Genomic DNA, 27,271 nt, shown 5'->3' with positions numbered 1-27,271 from the left:
AAGGATTTTTACATCATAGTCAAATGGGGATAACAGTTGTGGCCTGGCAGATGGTACAGAACACAGCTTTGCATGCTTTGGAAAACAGTTAGTAAACAAACACATGAGCAATTTGTAGTCAAAGGGCTAAAATACGCAAAAATACTTGTTTGATCCTGTGTCCCGGGCCAGTATGATACTTTACTGTATGTCAAATTTTGTATGCATGACTCCCTTCATTAAAAGAATAATTTCTCCACCGCTGCAGCTAAAATAGGACACTTGCAAAAAATTAAAATGTAGAGTTCACACGGAGTCCACACGGTAATTTGCACTGAGGGTTAAACTGGGATTCACTCAGCACAGTTCCTCTGCAGATAGGCTACCTTAAAATCTCAGAAAGACAGGGAGGGATAGGGAGGGATGGAAGGAGGGAGGGACGGACGGATGGATGGATGGAGGGGGAGGGAGGTGAGGGAGGGAGGGGTGGTGCTGAATGAACAGCTCCTCTGCTCATAAAGTAATCAGAGAGCTCCTCTGCTCCGTCAGAGCAGCACAGCCATGAGCCAGCCGAGCTCCCCGTCCTCCAGAACCGCGCTGACACTCCGCCTGTGCCCCTGACACGCACCGCACCACCATGAAGAGGCAAAACGTGAGGACCCTCGCCCTCATCATCTGCACCTTCACCTACCTGATAGTGGGCGCCGCGATCTTCGACGCGCTGGAATCCCAGGAGGAAACGACCCAGAAGGTAAAGCTGGACAAGAAGAAACTGGATCTGCTCATGGCGTTCAACTTGTCCACGGAGGACTTTGACGAGCTGGAGAAGGTGGTGCTGCAGCTGAAGCCTCATAAAGCCGGGGTGCAGTGGAAATTCGCCGGCTCCTTTTACTTCGCCATCACTGTGATCACGACCATAGGTAAGAGAGCAGCTCGGAGATCATCTCTGGGAACTTTGTCTTTTATTTAACAACGGCAAAAAAAAGTTGACATGATTGATTATATGCCAGTTTCTGTTCCACGTGTCCCCGTAAACCTTTATGAAATGAACCGTAGAGCTGTAGTTCGCCCAGAAAGCGTTTTAGAAAGACACTCTTGACATCATGACAAAAGCCCAGAGACGCCACAGGCAAGAAAAGGACTCCAGAAACTGAATTTCGAAAAACCAAATACATTTGCTCACAGGAACATTCTGTGAGAACTGTAGTGACAGGTGACCACACTGGTGGGACAAATACCATAAAATGTCATGCAAGATTATTCAGGTGCACCATAAATCCTCAACAGCTGTTAAGAATATGCAATAATGGAGGAAGAGTTCAGATCAACTTAGATAATTATGGTCTATTTAAAACCTTCATCAACTTCATATATAAGACAACAGCACTATTATATTGTTATTATAACACTAATCTTTTTTTTTTAAATACCACTATTAATGATATAAGCTTACATAAGATTAATACTGAACACCGCAGACATTACAGTCCCTGTAGGTACATGTTTTTTACATGGTAGCATGAGGTGCTGGTGGCAGGTTGATGCCCCATCGCTGCAGTATAAACACTGTACATGTTGCTTCACACAGACTTAGCAGAGAGCAGAGACATTTTTCTCAACTGAACACAGGGAAAATTGTTCTACAAGCAGGTCGTCATCAGAGCCTCTTGTACTGGAGAATTTTACTCTGTTGCAGCAAAAAGGGGTCACCTCAAAGTCAAATGTGCAGCAGCCGAACAAAGGACTCTTAAGGACAAGTGTCTCTCCAAATATGAAATTTGGCTGCTCATAACGAAAAGTTGTCATTAGACAAGATGCTCCAGGAAAGTTAAGTTGTGAGACTCTTGTGCTCTTACTCATTATTCCTGCTCCAAAAAGCCCCGCAACACCACATGGCCCCTAGCTCTTTACTCATTCTGTTACACAGCCTTCAAAATCAGCCTGTTTGGTTTAACATCTCAGCTTCGCTCAGCTCTTTGCACAACACTTTGCTCACAACTTCAAGTTCAACTTTGCGTCTGACACTTTAAATATTGAATAAAGAAAAGAATTTCACACTGATTTCTTATGATCAGTTGCTTTAAAGAGATCATGCATGTCTGTGACAACCACGAGCTTTTGGTCACATCAGACCAAGTGCGGTTGTAATAGCGAAACTCCTGAGTTTCAAATTGAGAAGTGGTGAGTAACTTCTGTGAGGGGTACTGTGTTATTTCTTCCTACAGAACTTACACAGTCTCACTTTAACATGTTCTTGTCATCTCTTTAGAAGCAGTCTTTATCTCCATCTCCCATCTGAGCCTTCCTCCTGTATTTAGTGACAGGGGCAGTTGTCAGTTGTGACCTGTGACTTGTAACCCTATCAGATGCAGGCGACTAATTGCACCCTACCCAGCCCCGGGTGTCTGTAACCGCATTCTGTAATTGTGAGCCCCAGGGCTGCTACAAACACAGTGATTGGCGTTTCAGCCTGCCATTAAGTATTAATGACAACACCAGACCCTTGCTGTTCCACTGGCCTTCTGGCACACAACATTAACTCTGTAGATACTGTACTGTATACTCAATATCTTGCCGCCATGACTTACAGTATCATCCACATGTTGAGGCACAACAACGGGGAAAAACATCTATTTTAATTAAGTTTTTACATGGAACCAAATCTAAGTTAAAGCAGTGATTTATTCAAGACTTAATGTTATAAAACAGAGCCTAAAACTGTTTCTGTCACCAACCAAAGTTTAAAAATAGTCATGAAACTCTTATTTCCTGTCATATTCTTTGAAATTATAATTAAAGTCATTTTAGAAATGAGGCCTCAGGACATTCAGATCCAACACAGGACACCCCCAAGGACCAAAGTCCTCGAGCTGATGTGAAAACAGTGTTCTCTCTGTGAGTTTCTAACACAAGCACAAGAGGAAATGAGTCTATCTTTTCATGGATATTTTGAAATTCATATTGTATATAACACATAGGCTCTCCATTCTGTGAAAACAAACAACATCCTGGAAAGCTATGAATAAATATACACTTCAATTGACATTTCTAAACTGCACAACCGCCAGCAGAAAACAGCAAACACATGACAAGATCTGGCCCTGGCACACTCTAGTAATAATTTAACATAAGAGAAGAAGGGAGGAGAAGCCGCAATCAGTAATCAGTCACCACTTTCCACAGGAAAGGAAAGGGGGGAGGTGGAGGGCAGGGTGTCCAGTTACTCACCAACTACTTGGGGAAAGATTGAAGTGATGTGCAAAACGCCACAAGGGGAGAAAAAATGAGCTTTGAGTAAGAAAGCACTCTCAAGATGGCAGGATACAGGGGGAGCTCATCTGGGCTGCTCAGGGGAGGAGCCTAGGGAGCTCTCCTAATGGGCGCAAACACAGTCATCCCCCTTATGCCCTCACCCATTTCCAGGGGTGAACATCTAGTCACTGTCATGTCAGTGTGCGCGACCACAGCACTCGCTGTCCATGCTTCAGTTCAAGGTCATCCAGACCTCATTGAGGACAAATACACGACATGAAAACACTGTCTTGCAAATCTGTGTGTGTAATCAAATAAAAGACAAATCCTCCAGTGGAAGTTTTTAGAAAAATGTTTGCAATGTTTCTGCACATTGGAAATGTGTAGATTTTCATTGTGGTGCTTAAAGCATTAAAAAATTATATAAAGAAAATAAATTCAGCAGCAGTATACGTGGATAATCCACAGACCTCACTGTCAACAGTTTTTTTTTTTTTTTTTTTGGAACCACTTACTACTGAAGAAATAGTCAATGTCTTATGTGACTGATCCAGATTCATGAGATAACTGTGTCTGGAAAGACTTGTTGTGTTCTGTGACCACCAAAAATGTCCATTGTATTGGGGTAGAGGCATATATCTCAGATATCTCAAAACTTGGACACACAAAACCAAAATTATCTGCAGAATAGAGGTAAATGAGAAAGAAAAATAGGAAAGTATGTTTTATTTGTAATCTGGATGAACTGACCCTTTAAGTAAATTAATCTTGCAAAAAATGCATTTTGACTTCTAACCCTTTGTCTAATATCTAATCTCTGAAGTCATTAACCTTCCTCTTAGGCTCATAAACAAAACTTTTATTTTAAATAGGAGCCTTTAAAGTCACCATGTGGTTGTAGTTAGAAAAACATTCCTTCAAAATCACATGCTTTGCTTGGATTTTTATTATTGTGAATCACCTCTTGTTAAATAGTTTTTCTTCAAAGATCATTTGGCTGTTTGCCTCTGGTTGATTCAGCAGACGTGAGCTCAGTGTTTCGATAGAGGACCTCATCGTCTGTAGTCTATGAATCTGTAATCTATTCTGGAGAGAAGGTATGAATACAGCTGCATCTGAATGAGTCGCCATGATCCCAAAAGATAGCATCCAGTCAGGGTTGAAGCCTTGGACTGCTGAGGAAAATCTGTTGCTTGGTTTGCAATACTCCTCCATCACATTAAAAGCGGCTTGGATCAGAAAGCTGAAGCCCTTCCAGCTCTCGTTCAGTTGCTCTGTCACCCACCAGTACATCGGTTGTTGATGTACTGGGAAGCTACCAAGTTTGGAAGCACATTAGTGTGTTAATGTGAAGCAGGCTGTTGCTGAAAAAGAGCAGACATGCTCAGTTATATGTGGACTGACAATGAATAAAATATCTGATCGATTTTCTATTTTCATCCCTGATGCAGACTTTGATTTGGCACGAGACGTGAGTCCATTTCCAACACTTGCATAATTCGAGAGAACATCTTGAATTATTAATGGTAATTACTTACATTAGTATTATCATTATTATTCAGTCAGCTTAAGAGGTTAGTGCAGTAAGTGGCTGAGCGCACAAAGAACTTAATTCTCGACAGCTATTCCACATGGGCACCTGTCATCATCAGATAGAGAGGGATGGATTCTTCAGCTCTTCTCAGAGGAGAGCTGAGAGGGTGTCGGCATTGAAAAGATGAAAAAATGCGATAACACAAGTAAATACACAACTACAATAAAGATGTGTGGCTATGGAAACACCACTGGCTGTGAAATATCTGGATAGAGGTGCTTTTATTGGGTTTTTCTGTATGGTGCTTCTCAGTTTGGGGTCATTGCTGACTGACAAAGGAAGAAATAGTAAACAGTAAAAGCACTTTCACAATCAGTTGAAAATGAATGGATTATAATCCACCAGCGCAGTTTCAGTTTACAGTTTAATTGAATTGGTGGTGAACTGGTCGTGGACCAGCTGAGGAGCTGTTGCTGTGTTTTAAGTGATTTGTAGGATAAGGTGACTGTAGTGCTCCTGGGAGTTGCAGACGAGTGAAATTACCTTGCATAACCCAGTGTTGTGCTCTGCAGTGAGGCAGTGCCCTACCCACTCATCATGGAGACACACTGAGATGTGATGTGACATAGGGCTGTTTGCAGACAGAAGAAAGATGGATTCTTTTTCCATAAATTACACAACAGGCTCTATATGTTCATGTTAACAATATGTTAATTAGGAAAAAGCGCTGGACTCTTTGAGTCAGTCCCGCCACAGGGCTGTTACTGAAAACTCAAGGAGCTGAAAGGATGGCAGAGCTGTCTTTGTTTGACTTGTCCGGCTCTATGTCTCTAAGGTTACAAGAAGATCACAAACTTCAAAACACAGGCAGCTCTAAGTCTGCAGCTCAGTAAGACACTGGTTAAGGCAGGGGAAGGGTCTGATTACCTAAAACTCTGCCTTCCCTGAAGTTCTTGTGGCACCGTATTTCATGTGTGCCTGAGAAGCAACTTGTAAATCTGCTTTTGAAAGGTGCTCTAGAAATAAAGTTCTTATTTACCTACAAATGGAGACAAACAACGAGGTCTCAATTAGAGGAGAAGCTCTTCTCTAAAAGGCAAAAGCAAGACTTTAAGACTGAGGCTCCTGAACAAAGGCTCCTTTGTTCTAATGATTTTGTTGATTTGTTTGTCGAAAGTTCACTGACGTTCCTGAGTTTACTAAGTGGACCTGACTGAGCAACAAACTTTAATGAATACAGCAGCGCAGCTCTAATGTGAATTTTAATAGGTTCATTGTTTTGTAATCATAGTTACTGTATTAAAGTTATTGAATAGAGTAAATATTACAGAGGCATGAGGGAGAACAAAACACTAAGCAAACACGAAGGAAACAAATCCTTGTGTTTCAAGGTGTTTAATGGATTTTGCATGTCATTTCCAGCGCTTGCAACATTCAGTTACTTTAATTAAAATCACCTTACTACACAGTAATGCATGCATTTTAGCACGATTGCCATAGAATCAAACTGCTTATACTGAGCTGTATAGGTACAAAACTGAGCTCATGGGGAGAGACGCTGAAACATCCCCAGCTATTATTGGCTGAGCAGAGCTTGTGGCTGTTCTGGATCTGAAGGAGTAATGTCTGAGAAAGTTGATAGAAGTGACTCTCATTGCTGCTGCTCCGTTCACATGACCAGCGAATGTTTAGCTATTGTACGTCTGCTTTATGCTCCGCTGCCTCAATGGAAAGTTGAGTGCTTGCCTGACTCACTAAACAAAACATGACTTTGTATTTGTTAGACTTCATAATCCAGCGGGGGCTGACTGGAGTTTAACCAAATAAAATAGTACACAGTAGTGAGATCTGAACCCTTTCACTTGAAGTATAAATATACTCTACATGATTTGTAAAGTCTAAGCTATACTGCAGCAGAGGAACTCCTGTGAGGTTTATTTGATCAGAAATGTGAACTCTTTTCTCTATTTTTCCTCTGAATGGAAGAATGCTTATAATCTCATGTCCTGGTATATTGAATTATGTGCCTCTTTCACAACCCAGAGCTTTTAGTGAGGGCTGGACACAGCCGCTCGATTAAGGTCGTAATCCTTCCAGTGGAAATTTGAGATTAACCGAGAAGTGTCCCAGCGTTCCAGACACTGAATATGTGTTACAACTCCATCAACGCTGCAAATGTGTAAAAGAAAGGCCTCAGTTTATTGGAGGCAGTCTGTGGTGGTCATTCTATAGTTTTCTTACTGTCAACAAATTCTGTGAAAAGATCAAGACTTCCCTGCCCGGTCTGTGATAATTGGAAGTCAGTGTAGTTTAATTTTTTTTAAAGGTTCTGTAATTTACTGAAACAGCTGTACACTGCAGTTTTTAACTCAAACTGGAGTAAATAATGCATGTGTTGGGTACTATTTTCATCAGCAGATTTACACACATTCGTTGCTTTATTAAATATTTATAGCAACAGCATGGTGTATGTGTGATTGATTTGAAATAAATTACAGTGCTCGTGTTCATCATAATAAAGGAAAATATCACACAGAGCAATGATGTGTTTTTAATAGTTTATGGGCAACAATGGAGATCTACAGCACGGAGGAATAAGAAATATGAGGCTTTGGCTATTAAAGATAATACTTGTTTTTGGGGTTTGTTGACAATAATTAAAATATAGAATATCACCAGGCATCTGCTTTAATATTAATATTGCATGCTGGAATGATTTTGAATATTTTCATGGTCGATATTTGTGTAAACAATGAGCTCAGTCCAGACTCATCAAAACCTCTATCCTTAATCAGTAACCACGGTCATTAGCACGAAGTGACTGAGTCACAAAGGAAAATGAGATATGTAACGTGACCCTCTGTGCAGAGAAGACTGACTGGTTGTAAAACTCTCTTTTGAATAAGGCTGTGTCGCTGTGTTTCTCCTCTCGTGACCTGAAAAGGAAAGGTATTGGAAACTTGTTCAGGGTGCAGACAGATGGGATGTGATTCCAGGAACAATGCTGGTAAAAAGGCTGTGGCTATTGTAGCTCTTTGTTTTTGCAGTGGAGCATGCCATAGAAAGAAAAGCTTCCCAGGCAGTGTTGTAGTGTTATAGGCAGTGTTGCCTGTTTGTTGTGCAGTTTGTTGTACAGTTGCGTCACTTTTTATTTGATTAGGCTGGTTAAAATGGTTTTGAGCAGCTGCTGTTTCTCCATATATACATATTTGTTGCACCTGTTCATATTCGTGAAGAAGCTACATTTAATGTAACTCTATCCAAAAACCATAACGGAGATAATTTTACATTACTATGACCATGGTTTTGTGTTTGCCATAATTTTACACTGATGAAACCAAACAGGGTTTTGAGTACCTGCTTCCTAGCACTGCAAGACATTTTGCATTAGCATTTTGGCCTCCTAGTTGCATGTGTTTGCATTACATTTGGGCTGGTTTGAGGCTCTCATTGAGCTAAATCTAGAAAAAAACTACCACGAGGTCACCAATCAAAGCCACACTTATGACGTTCAACAATACGTCTGCCCAGAGATTTAGTCTGCAGGAAATTATAATGCAATTGTTGTCTGCTGCAGTTCATAGGTTATGGGAGCATTAATCTCAAAAATCTATGCGAGCCATTTCATATGAATTGCCTGAAAGGACTTGCATTGTGTTTAGCAAATTATGCATAAATGTGGGAGAAGACACTTACACAAAAGGGTCTAGAAATTTTCCTCAATGATGCTTAGGAGACAATATCGTGGCCCACACTGAGCAGCAAATTGTCTGCATTTATTTCTCGGAGAAATGCCTGAATGCTGATGGGAAATTTGCACTTAGAAGCTCATTATGTGTACATTGGTATGTCTGTGGTGTGTATCTGTGTGTCCTTGTATATTTTGCTGTCTGAACTCTCTTTAACCCCTTCGATAAATATTAGAGCTGCTGTACAGTAAAGTGATGTTTTATGAATAATTCCACAGCACCACACACAAACTGATCAGTGCACCAAAGTCAGTTAAAGCAAAGTGTTAGATAACTGATATCTGAAAAAGTATCACCCAAAATATATTTATCCTAAACCATTAAACAAAATCTTTCTCCAAAACACAAAGTCAGCTGCTTTTAAGTACAAGTTTCAAGTACCAGTTGAAGCTCTACGCAGAGGGCATTGCAGGGCCTGAAAACCAAAATTGCAACTAGTCTCTGTTGCTATAAAAAGCCGATACACAGTTAGTCACATGACCACACCAGAGAAATTTTCCCTGAGGAACACACAATGTCATGAAACGCAGCTCTCACACACACATTTGTCTAAGACGGGAGGGGGTGTTATACCAGCCGGCTGAGTGTTGATTATGTGCCCAAAGCGCTGAGCTGTCTCCCCAGTGCCTAGAGATGGTGGAGCTTCAGTAGCCTTAGCTTTTCTGCCTCAGCACATGCATGTGCCAAAAAAAGAAAAAAAAAGAAAAAAAAAAAAAAGAAAAAAGAATTTTCCACATCAAGCATGGTCGACTTCTCAACACTGTTGAAAGCATCTAAACACTGAGGTGAGAGGTGAGAAGCTAAAACTGTATGTTTATGGTTCACAGAAAAAACGGAGAGCTTTCATTGCCGTCCTTATCATAACAACCTGAAGTGATTTTCTCACAATTCACTGGCTACTGACGGCTCCAACCTTCCTCGAGTCCAGAGAGTGGGACAGTGTTGAATGCTTTGGTAACCAGGGTGTTGTATTAGCTTTACGCTACTCCAACTGGCTCCGAGTCCTGTCTCCCAGGGGAATTTGTTTTCCAATTTGTTTCCAGCATCTGCTTAATCTCTCAACAAGCCAACCTGGATGAAGTGGACTGTCACACACTGGGGCGTAATGATAATAACAATAACAGTGATAGGTGAGTAGTGTTTACCCTCGAGGGCTGCGATCTGAGCGCAAGCTTATGAATACACATTTAATATCCATACAAAAAAAAAAAACACACACACACAAAAAAACAATGTGCTCTGTGAAAACCGTGGGCTAAAACAACAGGCTGCTAACCTATTTTCTCTGGAATAATCCTAATATCACTGCCGTCAGAGGTAATGTGCCTGCTTCCAATCTACATGCTGATGTGAGGTGGTGAAAAACAGGCCAAGGATATTTCTTTCTCATGGCAATTGACAGAAATGGGTACAGAAGCAGGCTGATTGGTCAAAGTAGTGAGATGGTCCTTTTGTCATATTTACATGTATAACCAGTGAAGATAAATTCTTTTAGAAGGAACCAGCTCAGAATCCCTGGAACTTATGTCCATATCAAATGATTCTGAAATTCAGGATTTTGGTCAAAGTCCATTGTGCAGCTTTATATTAAAAAAAATGCAAAGGACAGCGACAGTGTTGGGGTTGTGTTGCTTCAGGTACCAATGAGATTATGGTACCTGAAGGTGGTTTGAGGAACAGATCCTTGAGTCTGATTTTTTGGTCGGTTGTTGTGGCATCATGTTGCAGTAAAAGTTGAGCCAGGTTCAACTTTTTTGTCGGACAACCCTGCTTTTTTTTTTTTTTTTTTTTTTTTTTTTAGCTAAAGCCATCTGCATTGGCACCCCTGCTGTATCAACAGTGTGGACTCACTCAAATGAGTCAGGCGCCTGAGGCTGCCAGTATGCTTCATCAGAAACGCTTGTCGGATGGCCCCTTCCCCCTCCACACCTTACAGACGATGAAATTGGGTGCTGCAGTGTCTGACAATGTCTGTAAACTGACAGTCGCACCCACTTCACGCCGTGATTGACCAGCCATGCGGAGGTGAGAAAGTAAGCAGAGTTCATTTATTACAGAGTTACCTCTGTCATTCTTGATGTATAAACAAGTGCAACACTAAGAATGTTTTCCAGGAGAGACTGTAAATGTGTGCCACTTTCTCCATATTTAAACGATTATTGCATCTCCCCCTTCTCTATGATGACCTGGTCTTTGAGATGGCCAGATGTTGTAGAAGCAAGAACTCTTTGGCATTTGACATAAAAAAAAACACAGTTGTTGAATGTAATCTGGGGTTTTGCACAATTGTGCAATATCAGTGTTCTGGTCTGGTGATAGGGTTGGAGTGAATACAAGCATTGCATAAAAGGAAATGCGTCATAACAAAGAGATACCATTTTATTTGTAATTATGGGTACGCTGATGGTTTCCATTCCCAGCAGTATAGCGAAGAACGTCTTGTTGGGTATAGGAAGTCCACTCATCTCTGCCTGGCATTGGTTGACTGTCTTTTCCTGTAAACTGCAGATTACTTGATGGATACATACAAAGAACTGGTAAAGAGTTACAGGATATTTTTCCTCTGTCCATTTTTGGTCATATAAAACCGATAAAGCCTCTGAGTAATCCTATGTGTTTGTTTTTACTACGCTACACTAATGAGGTAGTACCTCCTATTTTTGAAGTTATCAAAATATGAAGCGGAGGGCTTTTGAACTCTTTCCTTGGAGCTGGAACTAAAAGACATCTCTAAAGAGACATTTACTCCAGCTTGCCAATAAACCTAAGAGCTATCATTGCAACATAAAAAAAGAAATGGCTAGTGACATTTATGGTCTGTGATTACTGTGCTCTGTGTCACCCATTGACAAAAAGATTTTTTTTTTAAAGATTCTTCCAAGTATCTATTTAAGGTCGCTCAGTTTCAGTGCACTCTTTTGTTATGTTTAATTAATATAAAACACAGTCTTCTTGTGTCATCATCATGTGAATCAGTGAACAGTCTGGCTATTTCAGCTCCTAATGAATCCCAGAACATAAACTTGAGTGAAATGACATTTGCATGTCCTCATTATGGTGTCTGAGTTTGCCACATAAGACATATCACTGAATAACAAAGTTAAGGCATGCTTTAAAACAAAAGAAGCTAATTACACGTGTTTCCTGACACCACTGTGTACAGAAGATTCATTATAATAAATCGTACTTTTGTATAAAATGACCTACTTGGTACATAAGGCAATGCAAAGGAAAGAATATCACAATCAGGATAGCAATGATGCAACAAAACCTGTCCAACCAGTTTTCCAAGTAGGTGAAACAAAAGCTATGGCTGGATTTACAGATACTGTGTGACCCAGGTCTGGTAAGGTGAACTTGCATATTGAGCGGAGGTGGATCTGATGCTCTGCTTCCAGTCTGTCTGCTCCCGCCATATGGGCAGCCCGAGGCAGTGGTTACCTCACCAAGGTGACAAGGAGACCTGACACACAGATTAAACGGGATGGTCACTCAGTAATAGTTTGGACAAAGTTACAACACTGTGTGATTTGATTAGGAATGTGTTCACATGTACTGGGCATGTTCGCATGTCAACAAAGGAGAAGTAGCAGCCAGAACGCCAAGGTCACTTCAACAGGGATCTCTGCACGATATGGAGATTTAAAGCTTGACCTTACACGTTCACAAATTCTTTTTAAGCAGCTTGTCGTGTATTTACCTCTTATCATTACAACACCTAACTCAAAGAGTTTATACACATTTAATGAACTGCAGCAACGACAATCTAATAAGAATGATGTACCTGAAAAAGCTATTTCGTTTTACTGAAGACCTTTCTGTCTCCATGAGTGTGATGTTTAGTTACATAGCTTTTCCATGCATTTCTATCGAAGCAGCTTTAAGCTAAGTAGCTTTTGTTTTTTTTTTTGCTATGTTGATCTGCCAGTTTTGCACCAGAAATATAAAATAATAAGAAAATAAACAACTAATTTTTCAGTACAGAGGAAGATGAGGGGCACCAGACAGTGAAGTTATGGGTTCATGTAACACTTTAATAAGATCCATTACTTGATTTAATTGCCTCTGGTCATTAAGCCAGGTGCCAGCATTAGTCTCATGCATCACATAACATGACATATGATAGCTTTACAATGTGGCAATGAGCCCAGTCAGACAGCTCAGCCAGGATGTGGATGGGCACTTGTCTCTCCAGTAGAAAGCCATTGTTAAAGCACCACGCACACTCTCCTCTGTGTGATTGTGTTGATACGGGAGTGTTGATGTATGTTCTGTGTGTTGTAAAGCACCCACAAATATCCTCATATGGGCTTATGTTTGGAGATATCTTAGTCAAATCCCATTTTAAAATAATTTTTCGGTAAAGCTGGCGGATCGGCCATCAACAGAACGACACCCACAACATTTTGGCGGTTTCATTGAAAGTTTAATATCGGCCTACATTTCTGTAACAAATCATTTATGTAAGAATATTTGACTCAGCTTGACACGATTCATTTAGCTTTCAAAGTTAAAACAAAAGTTAAAATTGAGTAGATCCAGTATTTGGATGTGTGGAGTGGAGACTCAAAGCTCTTCCCACATGTTCCTCACCCACATGTTTTTTTAATTGTTTTTAAAAAAAAATTTAACCAAACTTCTAGAGAATCAGCAAAAGGTGGTGTGAATTAATGTGCAATTCCATCCACTACCTTCATACAGTAAGAGCTGGTTCATCAAGATAAGCAGTTGTTGATGTTAATAATCCAATCGTCAGACGAGACATCAAACAAACAAAAAAGATGTGGAAAATGTGATGGAAACATAGAATTTATTATTTTATTTCTTAAAAACAGTGGTGAAGGTCTTGATATGTAAGAACTGGTTAGGATAACGACAAGGATATATCATACACTATACACAGGATTTACTTTCTGGTTGCGTTTATGCATTTAAAGTTCTTTGTGTAACCAGGCACGCATGTTTATCATTGTCCCGCTGTCCTCTCATTTAATCCTGGGTTTTTCCATATTGTCTTCGTTTTTTGCTGTGTAAACTGATCTGTGTGCGTTATGTGCCAGGCTACGGTGCCTCCCCTTCGCCAGCTCATGTCAGTTTAGGACAGCATCTGCTCCCTGAGAGCAGCTGAATGAGCTGAACCGGGGCCAGGACGTGTACGAATACATCAGTGGAATCAGGTGACAGAGGCAGGTGACTGTGCAGCACAGGCTGCGAAGAAAGAGCAAATACATCTCTTTGAATTAGAGACTGAGGGGACAGAGAAATGTGAGAGTGAGGGAAGAGAAATAGTCAGAGGAACAAGACAGCGAGACAAGCAACAGCTATTTTTAAAAAGAGCATTCAGCTGAATAAAACATTACCCGGCTGCAGCCCAAATTACCAGAAATCACAAGGCAGGCGTGAAGTAACCATGTCAAATTATATCAGGCTTGTCACATATGTTTTGTTTTTTAATGACACCAAAGCTGGACTGTTTTCACATGCAATTTCTCCGGTGCTGGACCAGAGAGACCCCCTCCACTGGGCCGAGTTTAACAAGCATGAAATGTTGTTTATGTTGTACAATATCAGCTGCCTCTTCACCGTCACGTGCGACAAAAACAAATCACTGTTTGGAGCGCGAATGGATCAAAGGCAGTTAATAATTTTAGCAGTCGTCTCCTGATTCACACTTGGCCCATTTCCTAGCCTAGATGTAAGTGTGTCTCTGCTCTTTATATATTCCACAGAAAATGATCCTTGTCATCCTCACCACCATCATCGACAGTGGCATCTGTGACTAATTATGCACACTGTGATCTAAAGTTGAGGCCTGTGCTTCCCAACATGTTTTTTGTCTGATGTTCCCCAACAGACCTGTCTGATGAATGCCTTCATACACCACCCATCATGTTCCTAATTTGTTCTTTTGAAATGATTTAAAGTGCATGATATTTAACACTATCAATTATATAAAAGTAGATATTGTGACAACAGCAGTTTGCCTAGTTTGCACTCAGAGTGGCAGAGCCTGGACTATTCATCCATTACTTTAAGCTTTCTATTTCAAGGGTTTATACATTACTTTTAGCTGTGTTAAACTATTTATCCATTAGCTATTTCAGTTTACAATTTATCCATTGCTGTTGGCTATTTCAACAATTACCTTGAGTTAGCTATTTGAATTGTTTATTAAATACTTTTAGCTGTGTGTTTCAATCTGTTACTGTGTATACCATGTATGAATCAACCATATTTAATTACTTATTACTTTTAAGCTAATTAACATTTATCTGTTAATAATTCCATCAACTGTGTGTCCAGTACTTTTACTGGTTTAGGTGCATTTTAAATCCGTAATGATCAGATAATCATTATATACATAATAATTTAAAAATAAGACAAAGTGGTTGAGCAGTCATGTCCATTATCCTGTATGTGTCTGTTTGCTTTGACTTAATGAATTATCATTCTCAGCAGTGACAGGCAGGTATGTTTTGCACTCCTGCCAGTTTACCACAGGGATTAGCATCTATTCCCAGATGAAACTATTTGAAATTCCAGTATCACATTACACAACATGGTCTCTCTTTTTCTCCACTCTTACTCTCTTTGTGCCAACACAGGCACACTTTTGAAGCAGATAACCCAAATGGAGCACTTGAAACAGATACGACTGTTATTTGAGTTGACCTCTTAAAAGCCTGGAAAGAAATCCCAACTCGGAGTCCCTACATTAGCAATGACTACAAATTAAAGACTTCCTACCATCTAAATTAAGCTTTAAAGCTTTAAATGTGTCTTGGCTTTTTAAACAGACCTTTTCATAAATTTAGTACAGTGCAGAGGGTGAGTTATGTATTAGAAATCTCTATTTCCCTTCAGTTTTATTTCTTAAGCTTTCATCTTCTTGCTTTTTTCCTCTTATATTTCATCTCTCATGTCCTCTTCTACCCTTTCCTCCTCCTCCTCCTCCTCCTCCTCCTCCTCCTCCTCCTTCCCTTACTCCTGCTCACCCTGTTGTGTACAGTATCTGTGTATGGGAACCCCACTTGTGCCCTAGTCCAGCTGTGTTGTGGGTTTTAAAACAAATCCCTATCAACTGTGTATCAGGTACATAAATCACGTGATTTATTTAATTAGCTAACCCTCCCAGAGATCTCACACTCCACATGGAATGCCTTGCTTACTGACCTCATGGAAAACTGCGGCCTGCCAAGGTTTCCTCTCAAATCCCCTAAAAAGGAACCTAAGGAGTACGTTTGGAAATAGACCCTGATAGGGATGTTTTTTTTTTTTTTTTTTTGTCAGAGAAAGCAAAACATTAGAGCAGGATGGTCTGAAACACACAGGCGCAGATTGGTGCTTTTTTTTTTTTTTTTTATCAAGGATGAAGTGTTTCAGCAGATAGTATGTGTATGTTGACAGTATATGATCTAACTCCTGGTCGTTTCGGTCTTCAGGCTTGTGATGCTTTTGTGTTTGGGCCTCAGCTGTGTGCTGGATGAGAGCACATGCTCCCAGGCCCGATTTGGAGCCCACACAGGGGTAACCGAGTTAAAGTGAACCCAGACAGACGCTTTGCCAATGTGCTGTCTCCTCTGGCGTTACATCAGATTGGTTGTGATGAATACATCCCGCATCCCCCACTTTTTCTCTCTCCCTTGTACTGGCCGGACGGGCTCCTTGTTCTCTGTCGCTGCATATAATGAAAGTTTGATTAGAGAGATTATTCTTGCTGTTTTACAGTCTGCTGACAGCAACAACGGTATAATGTAGAAGCTGGTATACCTGACACGACAAGTATTAAATACAACAAAGTACATCCTTGCAAAGGATCCAAGTTGAAAGGCCAATATATGTACTGTCAAAATTAATGATCTCCAATACCATTTAACTACCGGTGAAATTTAAACATCTTAATTTGCTAAATGGTGAAAAAAGGACTGGATTTACGTAGTTCATCTATCCAAAATGCTTTACACTTTGCCTCTATTTCACCCGCTCACACACACATTCACACACTGATGGCAGTGTATGTACCATGTAAATATCAGCCATTTGTGGTCATATGAATAATGAATGATGTGTTTCGGCAAGGGATGTGCAAAATAGATCCCTACAATAATAATTATCTTCTCCTCCACAGACGTTTATCTCCACATGCTCAACTCTAAACTTAATTGTCAACAAGTGCATCACTTTTTTCATGTTGGGTTGTGAGTCAACAAGACCATGATCACAATCTCTTTCTAACTTTGACCATGTAGTTTCATTTGCCCAAGCCTAACTGACCCTTAAGCATGGGGGTGGCAGATCTAAAAAAAAATGTTACATGAAGAATTTGTAATGGTTTTGAAAGACACTGACAAACAATATATTTGAACACTGAAGTTGCATGAAGTCATAGAAACAGCAGTAAGAGATTTCTTTCTAATCCATAACTCATTGAAAATAAATGAAGGGACTGTGTTTCTTCTTTCTAGATTCTTGATTGCACCCACTCACTCTAAATATTGACATTTTTCCCAATAAAACGTATTCCTAGAATTCTTTGCTTTCACACTCATTATGTGGACATTACACAGCAGCTGTCAGCGAGGCCTTATGGGTCAAAAGCCGGACGGAGTAATGGAGGGAGGTGGGAGAGCCAGATCTGTGTTTGAGTGCCTGAATAAACAATTATGGGGTCGTCTAGAGTTTGAGGTGTCTGTGACTGAGAATTGATGGGGGTCCATGGGTCCACGTTTTAGACAGAGGTAGGACATAAGTCGTGGGAAATCCAGAATCGTTATCAACCTTTGCTCTAAAATCTTTGGGTGTCATCAGCAGAAATGTCTTGATGCTTATGAGCATCACCGCTTTCAAGAGTTACAGTTTGCCCGGCTGTGTAATGGTATCTTTGGCCAGACACAGCTGAGGATGAAAGTGAGCTTTGGAGAAGGCATGCTGGGAAGCAGAGTGGGCTGCTGCTCAAAGACAGGCTGTACCAAACGGATGACATGATCAGTGTTTATTTACACATTTCTCCAGAACATTCCCCAATCTGCGCAGCATTGTCGGGATGGCGTAAACGCAGATAAGAGTGACGTCACGCAGGGGTAGCCGCGCAGGCCACCTGTATGTTGAAGAACTAGGCTGGCCATATACGGCTGAATGCTGTGATTGTGTGTAACACCTCTGAGAGCTCTGTAGTTTTGCAAAAGGAATTTGTTTACTGGCCACTACAGCGATATACACTTACAGTCACGTCCTCTCAAGGGAGGACGTCAGTCTGCTTCAGATGGAGCTGCAGCTGATGCGAATACTTTCAAAAGTTTGTGCTTTATTCCAAAAGGTGTGTTTTTCTGAAGAGCGTATACAATTTACATTGAAATTTCATTCTCCCAGTGGTGACTAATCCATAACAAACACTGTCATAAGTCCAGCAGAATGTACATATTTTATACTATTTTTCAAATCTAAAACAGTCACTTTCACAGTTTTAGTTTGCTTCACTCACTCAAAATCTCTTTAAGCTTCACTAACTGACACAAAGTTTTCAAATCAAATGGAAATATTCATTATAAAGAAAGCTGACATATTTGAATGCTTTGGAGGGATTTAAAATCTACTAAAAATCAAAATAAAGTTATTTAGGTTTGAACTGTCATGACTAGCCCCTAAGGGGGCTTTTTCTGAGGGTTTGTTTTGTTTGGAACCCTTTTGTGGACTCTTGGACTCTTGTTTAATTTGTTAAGTTTTGTTCATAGTTCCTGTTTTATTTTCAAATCATGGCCCTTGTGTATCTTGTCTTGTTCTACTTCTTGTCTTTGTCTTGTTTCCCTCCATTTGTGATTGTCTGCCCCACCCTAATTGGTTTCACCTGTTGCCCATTGCCTTGTGTATTTAAGTCTCGTCATTTCCCTCTGTTCTTGTTTGTCTGTTTCAATGCATGTGTCGATACCCAAGTCTGTACCTGAGTCTGTGTCTTCCCTGTGTTTGTTCCTGTACCTGTGCCTTGCATTTTTTCCCCACCTCACAGGCTTACATTGGTTTCCTCTGTTTTCATGTAAGAGCGTTTTGTATTTTCGTTTGGTTTTGTTTCTGAGTATTTTTCTCCTGCAACTTTTAGTTCTCCCATTCTGCCTGTCTTTGGGTTTTTTGTGTTTGGGTCCAAGTCCTTGCCCCCCCCCCCCCCCCCCCCCCCCCACCCTCCCCGACATGAACAATGTTTAGGGGTAGACAAACATTAATTTTTAATGGACAGAAGCAGTAGCAATTTAGAGCCATTTCTTAAACACCAAACCTTGTCCCTTTTATGCAGAGCGCTAAAAAACACTTGTGACTTTTTTCCTAAAAGTAAGATGAGATGACATATCCTTTAATTATAACCTCTGTAATTATGCAAAGACAACGGAATCCAGCTGGCTACTGTTTTCACCTTTTGCCTCTTGAGTGTCTTGAGTGAAACCCTGCACCACACACACTGATGAGTGTATTATTCAGCGTGGCACTGGCTGCTCTCCAGGGTGTAGAGATGTCTGAGGACATTATCAGTCACCACTGAGCCCCAGAGAGAGCAGCTCTGCCACCAGCATTTCTGTGACTGAATCTGCATGTCCTGAAGTTTCCTCTCCACAGCCTCTGTGGAGACTTTCCATCTGGTTAGACATATAATATGTGTATATAACATGCCATGTTGCATAACATGATTTGTAATATATACACATCAGTTATGCGTTTCAGACGTTTGCTTCACATTTGGGTTTCAGCACCAGCTCCTTTTTACAAATTCCTGATAAATTGGCCCCTGGTAAATGCGCCACCACTTTGAGAAACCTTCCCCATTGGGTGAGGTGATGTGCTTGATGAATAGGTTGTGCTCCTCATCTTGTTGGCGAGAACAAATTGTGCCTGGTAATCAATGAAAATTTAATTGAGTGACAGAGAATTGGAGCCCTAACAGCCACATAATGCCGTTCTTTGATGTATTTTCAAAGCCTGTTTTTATCTCCGCCTAATTAATCAGTATAATGAAGAATTTAGATGCAGTGAGTGATGTGGGTGATGTTGTCTTTTAGAGGCAGACACCACCAGGAAGGAACTGTATTCACTGAGCTGTCATCTTTGCAGACAAACTAGCAATCACAGGACTAAAAGGTGAAATGACAACCAGCACCAGTGATATGATTTGCATTGCTACAGATGAGCAGTGTTGGAGGATATCAGGCATTTAATTTAAGAGATTCTGAGTGAGGGTTATATGGCACAGCACTGAATAAAGCTGCGCGCCCATCTGCTAAAATGAATATGGGAGGATTAAAAACTGTGAGATGAATTAGTGGGTAAAAAATGTGTTACGGGCCAGGATTGAAGATTTGAAATGAAATCTCTGGAATTACAAAATGTTGGCAGTGTTTTGGAATGATAAAGATATCATAAGGGAATATTTGTTCTCTCTGTTTTGAAGCATTTAAATTGGGACCAGCCTGTTGCTAGAGGCATTATCTTAAATGATTGGCTGTAAATTATAATTCAGTAATGAGAGGCAGCAGTGAGAAGGGAATGAGAGCTTAGAGTATGGTGCACCTGTGTTCAGCTGACATTTATAAGCCTCCTCTGCTTGTTAGTTTTACCTAATAAGTCTTTTAAAGGCTCTTATCGCCTTTCAGTGTCATGCAATTTTCATATTTTCTTTTACACGATAATTACAGAAATTAGGCTATGAGACAATCAGCCTGGGGTTGCGGCAAAGTCTTTGATATTGCTTTTATATGTTGCAACAATCTTTACACAAATTGACAATCTGAGCTAATTTTAGAGGGAATTACTGTTTCCTTAGGAAAAACCTAATACCCTGTAATTTCCCAGATGTCTCCTCTCTGTTTTTTCCCGTCTATCCATGAAATATGTCCAAATAGCTGCAGTCATTCCTTCATAATGACACTACTATTTTCAAACCAAATGTGTTCAATATTAATGCTTCAGCCTCAGACAGCCGGCGCAAGAGTCTCTGGTTCTTCAGATGTCAATCAAACCTCTGTGGTCCATCGTGTTTTTTTACCTTTCAGAGCGGTGAGGCTGCACTTTTCCGCTGCCAGTGGCAATGACTGCAACATGTAAACAGAGCGAGCGGCCCTGGTGGCTTTCCCCTGCGTGCCAGGACAAGCCGTAGAGACGTCCTGTCTCATGATAACTTTGTCACTGTTGGGGGGGAGCGGGAGAAGTTAGGGGAGGAGAGGGGAGGATGAGCTTGTCACGCAGGCCTCTTCACTCCCTCGCACAGCAGCAGGACTGCTGGCCTTGTCGCCTCCGGTTGCTGCGTCTGCTGTTGACGAGCGCCGCTGTCACTCCGGCCGTCCCCGCGTCTCGATAAGCTGCTCCCTGCTGCTGACAGCTCCTGACAGGCCTGCAGCTCAGCCTCCGTGCTCACCTGAACACACTGTGCCGCTCACTCCACAGTGAATGGTTAATAAGTGCATCTTACCATACCAGTGAGTGCATTTGTTTTCTGGGCTGTGGATGAATGAGACCGAACGTACAATACTTAGTACACAAGGGGCCAGTTATGGGAATGTCTGGCTGATTCCAAACACATTCTTTGAGAGGCAAATTGCAAAGAATAACACAAATCAAGATGCTGAAAATGTGTTATTGCGTCATAACAGTATTTCGACTACAACTGTTGAAATAACACAAGGTAAATTCTTTTAGCTTTTTCATAGCTGCATTTAACATACTTGATAGTGTTAAATATCATCCAGCTTAAAATCAGTTCAAATAAGAATATCTGGACCATGGCTAATGATGATTAAGAGGTACTTAAATTTATCTGGAAGAGCTGTGGGGTTACATCAGACAAAAAATGTTGGGGAGCGCTGGATACCAAGGTCATGTTTAAGGTCATCATTTAGAGAATCATTCTCTCTAAAATGGCCTGTACAATCAGCCACTAATCAGAGCAGAGTAAACGTCAGTGATCTCTCTGTCATTAGAAAATAATGAAATAAAATTCTTTGCAGGGATGAAAAAAATGCTTTGAAGAAGCAAGATGTCTCTGTGTTCTCTGTGAATGGGTCATGTTTTTCCTTCCACAAAGAGATAGATCAGTTGTAATGGCTCACATTTTGGCGGCACAACTGGGAAAGCTTTAAACAGATTTGGCACCAGACAGACAGATGGCTCAACCGCACGGATCAGTGTGACAATAAAACCAGAGCCCAAAGAATTAAATCAACCCCCGGAGTAATTACATTCTAACTGTTGGTCAACCTTTTCCATTTGCTGATCCCATTGTTATCAGGGACATCATCTCTCTGCTCCTGTGCGCAACAGGTCCACATGTGGTGAATTTATTCCAGGCCATAATGACGTTGCATGCGAGGGCCTTGTATCCTGTGGGACAATAGGAGTGGGAAGAGGACGTTATGAGACCAAAAGGCTGATGCTTAATGTGTAAAATGTGCCGGAAGGAAGATCAAATCCCTCCTGAAATTCATGAGCTCTATATTGTGAGTTCACACAATATCGCTCTGAGTCATGCCTTATCTGAAATTGGCTGGTGGTGAGCACTCCTTAGTATTCTCCAAGTGGCCATTTATGCATGTCACTGACTATGTTTATGAATATGTTTGTACAGAAAGTGGTTTATCCGCCACTCTTTGTTTTATGGGGAATTAATTAATTTGGAGAATTCCTCCTCCGAACTTTGACATGACGCACTCTGTGCCATGAAGTTTCTCCTGAGTTTTGTGGTGATTTTTTCTTCTTTTTCTATTCTTGTTTTTAGGCTGTTCAAAAGGCTCAGTGGAGCACACACAAACCACGCCGCTGACTTTTGCTACTGTGCTGCAGGGGTCTTATAATCCGAAGAGTTATCTTTGTTACATAAACAAAATAAGGACCAATATTTGCAATCCATACTATTGTGTCCTGTTTATTTGATCTAGAAACATGTAGAGGACTAATTAGGTGCAAATGTACTCATTAGCTGAAGCCACTCCACAGAGACCAATTGTCAATGAATTATTCAAGCTCTCTCTCCCATTCACGACATCAACACTTGGCCAGTCCTGCCACACTGCCGTGCATTCTCATCTCCAGTTGCATTGTGCTGAAATAAAGTCTTTGAAATTATAAGAGGTGCTGCTCAAAGAATACAAATTATTTGTATCTGCCTGCTCCAGGTTTGACGATCCTCCCAGCCTGCAGCTTTCTCTTCTCAGACCCCTGTCCTCTGCACTGTAGATTTAATTAGTTCTGCCCCAGTAACCCTGCTCCTTTCTACTTCTTTCCCTCAGGATATGGCCATGCAGCCCCCAGCACAGATGGAGGGAAGGCGTTCTGTATGCTCTACGCCCTCCTGGGCATCCCTCTCACCTTGGTCATGTTCCAGAGTGTGGGTGAGCGGATCAACACCTTTGTCAGGTACCTGCTCCACCGCTTGAAGAAGTGCCTTGGCATGAGGCATAGTGAGGTCTCTATGGTCAACATGGTGATCATCGGTTTCATATCCTGCATGAGCACACTGTGCGTAGGGGCGCTGGCCTTCTCCTACTTCGAAGGATGGAGCTTCTTTCATGCCTACTACTACTGCTTCATCACGCTCACCACCATCGGCTTTGGGGACTATGTGGCACTGCAGAGCGAGCACGCTCTGCAGACCAAGCCGGACTACGTGGCCTTCAGCTTCATTTACATCCTGACGGGTCTGGCTGTGATAGGAGCCTTCCTCAACTTAGCAGTGCTGCGCTTCATGACCATGAACGCTGAGGACGAGAAGAGGGATGCAGAGCAGAGGGCTCTCCTCGCTCATAACGGTCAGGCAGGCGGACACATTAACTGCTCTGTTGACCCGGCCTCCTCCTCTTCCACTCCGACGGGATGCGGTGGAGGAAATGCAGTGGGAGGTAGTGGGGGAGGAGCAGCGAGCCGAGGTCTGCGTAACGTTTACGCTGAGGTACTCCACTTCCAGTCCATGTGCTCCTGCCTTTGGTACAAGAGTAGAGAGAAACTGCAATACTCCATACCCATGATCATCTCACGTGACCTCTCCACCTCGGACACCTACATGGAGCAGGGAGAGGCTTTTTCCAACCCCCTCCACTCTAATGGCTGCGTGTGCAGCCTGCAGCGTCACTCCGGCATCAGTTCGGTTTCCACCGGTCTACACAGCATCAACACCTACAGAAGACTCAATAAACGCAGAAGCTCCATCTGAACCAGGAGGACTTCATGCTTTGAGGTCAAGTCCCACTTGCATCAGTCATGTGGAGAGGGAGTGCCCTCCTACTGTGCTACTAGATTAGCCGTGGACATCAGGAAACACAAGTCCAGACCTAAAGAAAAGCAGTGCTCCTGATGTTTGCTTCTTTCTGGCACTGAAGAGCCTGGTGCTGCAGTCTCCAGACTGAAGCCATGTATTTAATTTCCATTAGCTAAGCACAAACCATTTAGGACTAACATCACTGCTGATGCCACTGAGAAATAATGCTAATGGTTGGTTAAGAAGCATTCGAAACATAAACTCTGAAATGGTTTCTGTCACAGAAAAAAAAAACATGCAGTTTTCTGTGCACCTTTGAATTCTAACATTACAAACTAATAATATTAAATTCAGCTATTTCTTTGTTCATAAGACGGAAGTTAATGTTGTAATATGAAAAGGGACAAAATACACTGTGAGACATGTTTTTAAGAGGGATCGAGGGTGAATATTAACTGTATATAATGCCCCGTTAAGAAATATTTTATTGAATAGCCTTATCTGAAATCCACTTTTTTCAAAAAAGACTTTCCAAAAGGAATCTTTGGTTGTAAGTATTATACTCACTTCAAAATGTGTATATATTTGGACACTTCACTAGCAGGTGTTACTGAGGGAAAACCTATTTTTTCAGTGAAAGTTTTCAAAAATAATCTCAGTGTCTTCTCCTGTGTGTCGGTAACTAAAGTTCAGGTCCAAGCCAAACTTTCTGATCTGCTTTATGTGTTTTCCTTGCATTAGAAGAATCTTGTTACAGGCATTTGAGAATGAGCACTTAGAAAAAAGCAAATCTGGCTTAAATGTCTTGCTCATGAACAGGACATTTGTGGCTGTTGTGGGAATCAGACCCAGAGACAGCGTCTCTAACCACTACGCTCCCCCTGCTGCTCCTTTCAGACCTTACTGTATTTTTGTACAACTCACTATGAATTTATTTTTCATAGTTCCTGCCTGTACATCAGACCATTTTATGTACTTGTTGCTCGTCATAATATTATGTTTTTCATATAGCACAACTATATTCCGGTCTGTTTAACTTAGAGCATGTAAGCTCACTTTGTGCATAGTAGAAACTCTTTTCTTATTCACTGCTGCACCTTAGAAAACTGTTGTATATGCTTTAGGACACTGGAATTCAGTGCACTATTTTATTTTATTGTATTTTATTTTATTTTTTTAATGGAATCACGTTATGTTTTGTTATGGAAATGATATGCCCTAATTAATTCTTTCTTCTGTTATTAGTCTGAGATATTTGAATTATTACTCTGTGTTGTGGGTGATTCAGAATAATATCAGTACACCTCACTAATAAATGGCCTCAGAGTTTGCACCTCATGCACTTAGGGGGGTATTTGCTCCAACCTCAAATAACACACTTGATTCAGCCAACTGAGGTCTTTATGCAGTGTTTATTTTGTTTTTTTTTTTACTCTAAAGGAGTTATCTTACATAATCATTATTTTATTTTATTTCTTTAGTTAAACTTTATGATGTCTCAATTTGTTAGTCATATCCAGTGGCAGTTCTACATTGAATTACTCCCTGGGCAAAAATATACACAATCACACATAACATCAGCAGAGAATAACAATAATATAAAATAAAAACAATATAATTTTATTATTTTAGAATAATAAAGAAAATAAAAGAATAATATACAAATAAATATTCTGAATAGCACAAATCCTTCATGACACAAATGAACACACTAAAGGGAATCTAATTATAACACTATTAACAAAAACTAACAAACTAAAACTAAAACCTGACCTTTCGGAAAAACAAAACATCGTTGTAGCCACTTTGTCATACGTTTTCTGTCCCAGTTGGCGCTTGGCCTGGAAGAATAAATAATGTAAAGATGAAAAATACACAAGACTAAAATGCATGCAGCATCTCAACCTATGTAATCATATTTTTATAAAAAAGAGATTAAAAGTTGTCTCACATAAGTGCTACAGGAAGAGCGCAGCATGTTGAACGTGGGAGCAGTCACCAAATTCATTCCTTCCCAGGCATCCTTGAAAAACTCAGGCAAGAAGGACACCTCCATTGGAATTGTGGAAAAAGGTCTCTGCCTGTGAGCCTTCTTCAATTCTGTCTTGAAGTCGCCCATAACGCTGCAACCAGTCATACTTGTGGGGACAGAGGGGGACAGCTGCTTGCCCATGGTACCTTTGGGTCTTGTGCTGTACAACCTATTGAATCAAGAGACATGGCTTTCCTCTCTGACCAACTAATTAAACAATGAATATGCCTCCTGTGTGACTTTGATTTTTATTATCATGTTTGTGCTTACACGGATGATGCTGTCACTTGTCTTGGTTCTGTCTGCGTTCTTGACCTCCTCCCGCATCATATTGATGGTGACGCCCTTTCTGTGGCCAGTTATGGTGATGATGTAGCCTCCCAGCAGTCCAAAGAACAAGTTTAACTTTTGTCTGTTTGATGGGTGCTTCTCAAGGTAACCTGTAAAAACAGAGGAAGAACACTGTATGCATAAACTTGTAATGTGACGTTCTTTGGCTAAGGACCATAGAGGGATGGCACACACACCATAAGAGACCAAACAAGGGCCACACGCTGACCACAAAATGCCACAAAGACTACTGTGTTCTTCTTAAGTGAGAAGAAATCACCAAATCACCAGACCAACATACATACATACGTACATACATAAAAACCCATTTTCTGCATGTAGGTCCCTGTAATGTAAAAATCTGCAGGGCTCTATCTTAATCCAAAGCTGTGCATATGAACCTGCTATGTTTCAGCCCTGGATCAACTAACATTATTTCATCAACCACCACAATACTCCACAGAAACTGGAAGATGTCCTAGTCATCAAGGCGACTGACATATTTGGAACAGCACAACCGGACTGGGCAGTCCACATTTGTGAGAAAGCTGTAGAAGTAAAAACAGTCAAAAATTAGAAAAATGTCACCAGTGGTGAAAAAAATACTAAATCCCAACACTGGACTCAAAGTATAGGTAGTCCTTGTCGAATATTACTCAACTACGCATGAAAGTTGCTCAGTCAAAATTTTTTTATTTTTTAAGTACTGTGGAGTACTTGCTCTTAAACATACTTAATTATTCAAAAGTACAAAGTACAAAGTACATTTTCTAATATCGATATATTGCTGTAATGCTTCCACAATGCATTCACATGCTGGTGGTGCATGCTGGGAGAGGGGATGGCTCCCACACTCTCCCAACTCAGCCACCCACCTGAGTCAGGGTGCCATTTATACATGCATATGCTGGTGGTGTATGCTGGGAGAGGGGGCGGCTCCCACACGCTCATCGTAAATGTCGGCACTCAAGGATATGGTTTTCCCATAATCCCTTGCAGCACAGCTATAGCACATATTTGATCAAGGAGCAATGTTGTTACTCGGGGAATTGTGCCAAAATTTGGATACACCGATTCCCCCCATCCTGATGATGTGTGACAGTTACTCCTCAGTTATCTCCCAAAGTGCAGATCTGTATTGTCAGCCCTTCACGTTCCGTTATTTTGAA

At 41.0% G+C, this 27,271-nt stretch overlaps 1 protein-coding gene across 1 annotated transcript; it reads left to right on the top strand.

Moving 5' to 3' along the window:
• The first annotated feature begins 616 nt into the window (after window positions 1–616).
• kcnk3a (potassium channel, subfamily K, member 3a) lies at window positions 617–25,315 on the top strand. The gene is made up of 2 exons (XM_041064504.1): window positions 617–899; window positions 22,776–25,315. Exons 1-2 carry the CDS (start codon window positions 617–619, stop codon window positions 23,693–23,695), a joined length of 1,203 nt encoding a protein of 400 aa, XP_040920438.1. The 3' UTR covers window positions 23,696–25,315.
• Window positions 25,316–27,271: the final 1,956 nt, after the last annotated feature.

This window comes from Toxotes jaculatrix, chromosome 19 (genome assembly GCF_017976425.1).
Source record: "Toxotes jaculatrix isolate fToxJac2 chromosome 19, fToxJac2.pri, whole genome shotgun sequence".
Classification (NCBI taxonomy): Eukaryota; Metazoa; Chordata; class Actinopteri; family Toxotidae; genus Toxotes; species Toxotes jaculatrix.
This window is presented reverse-complemented; position numbering and strand designations above follow the sequence as displayed.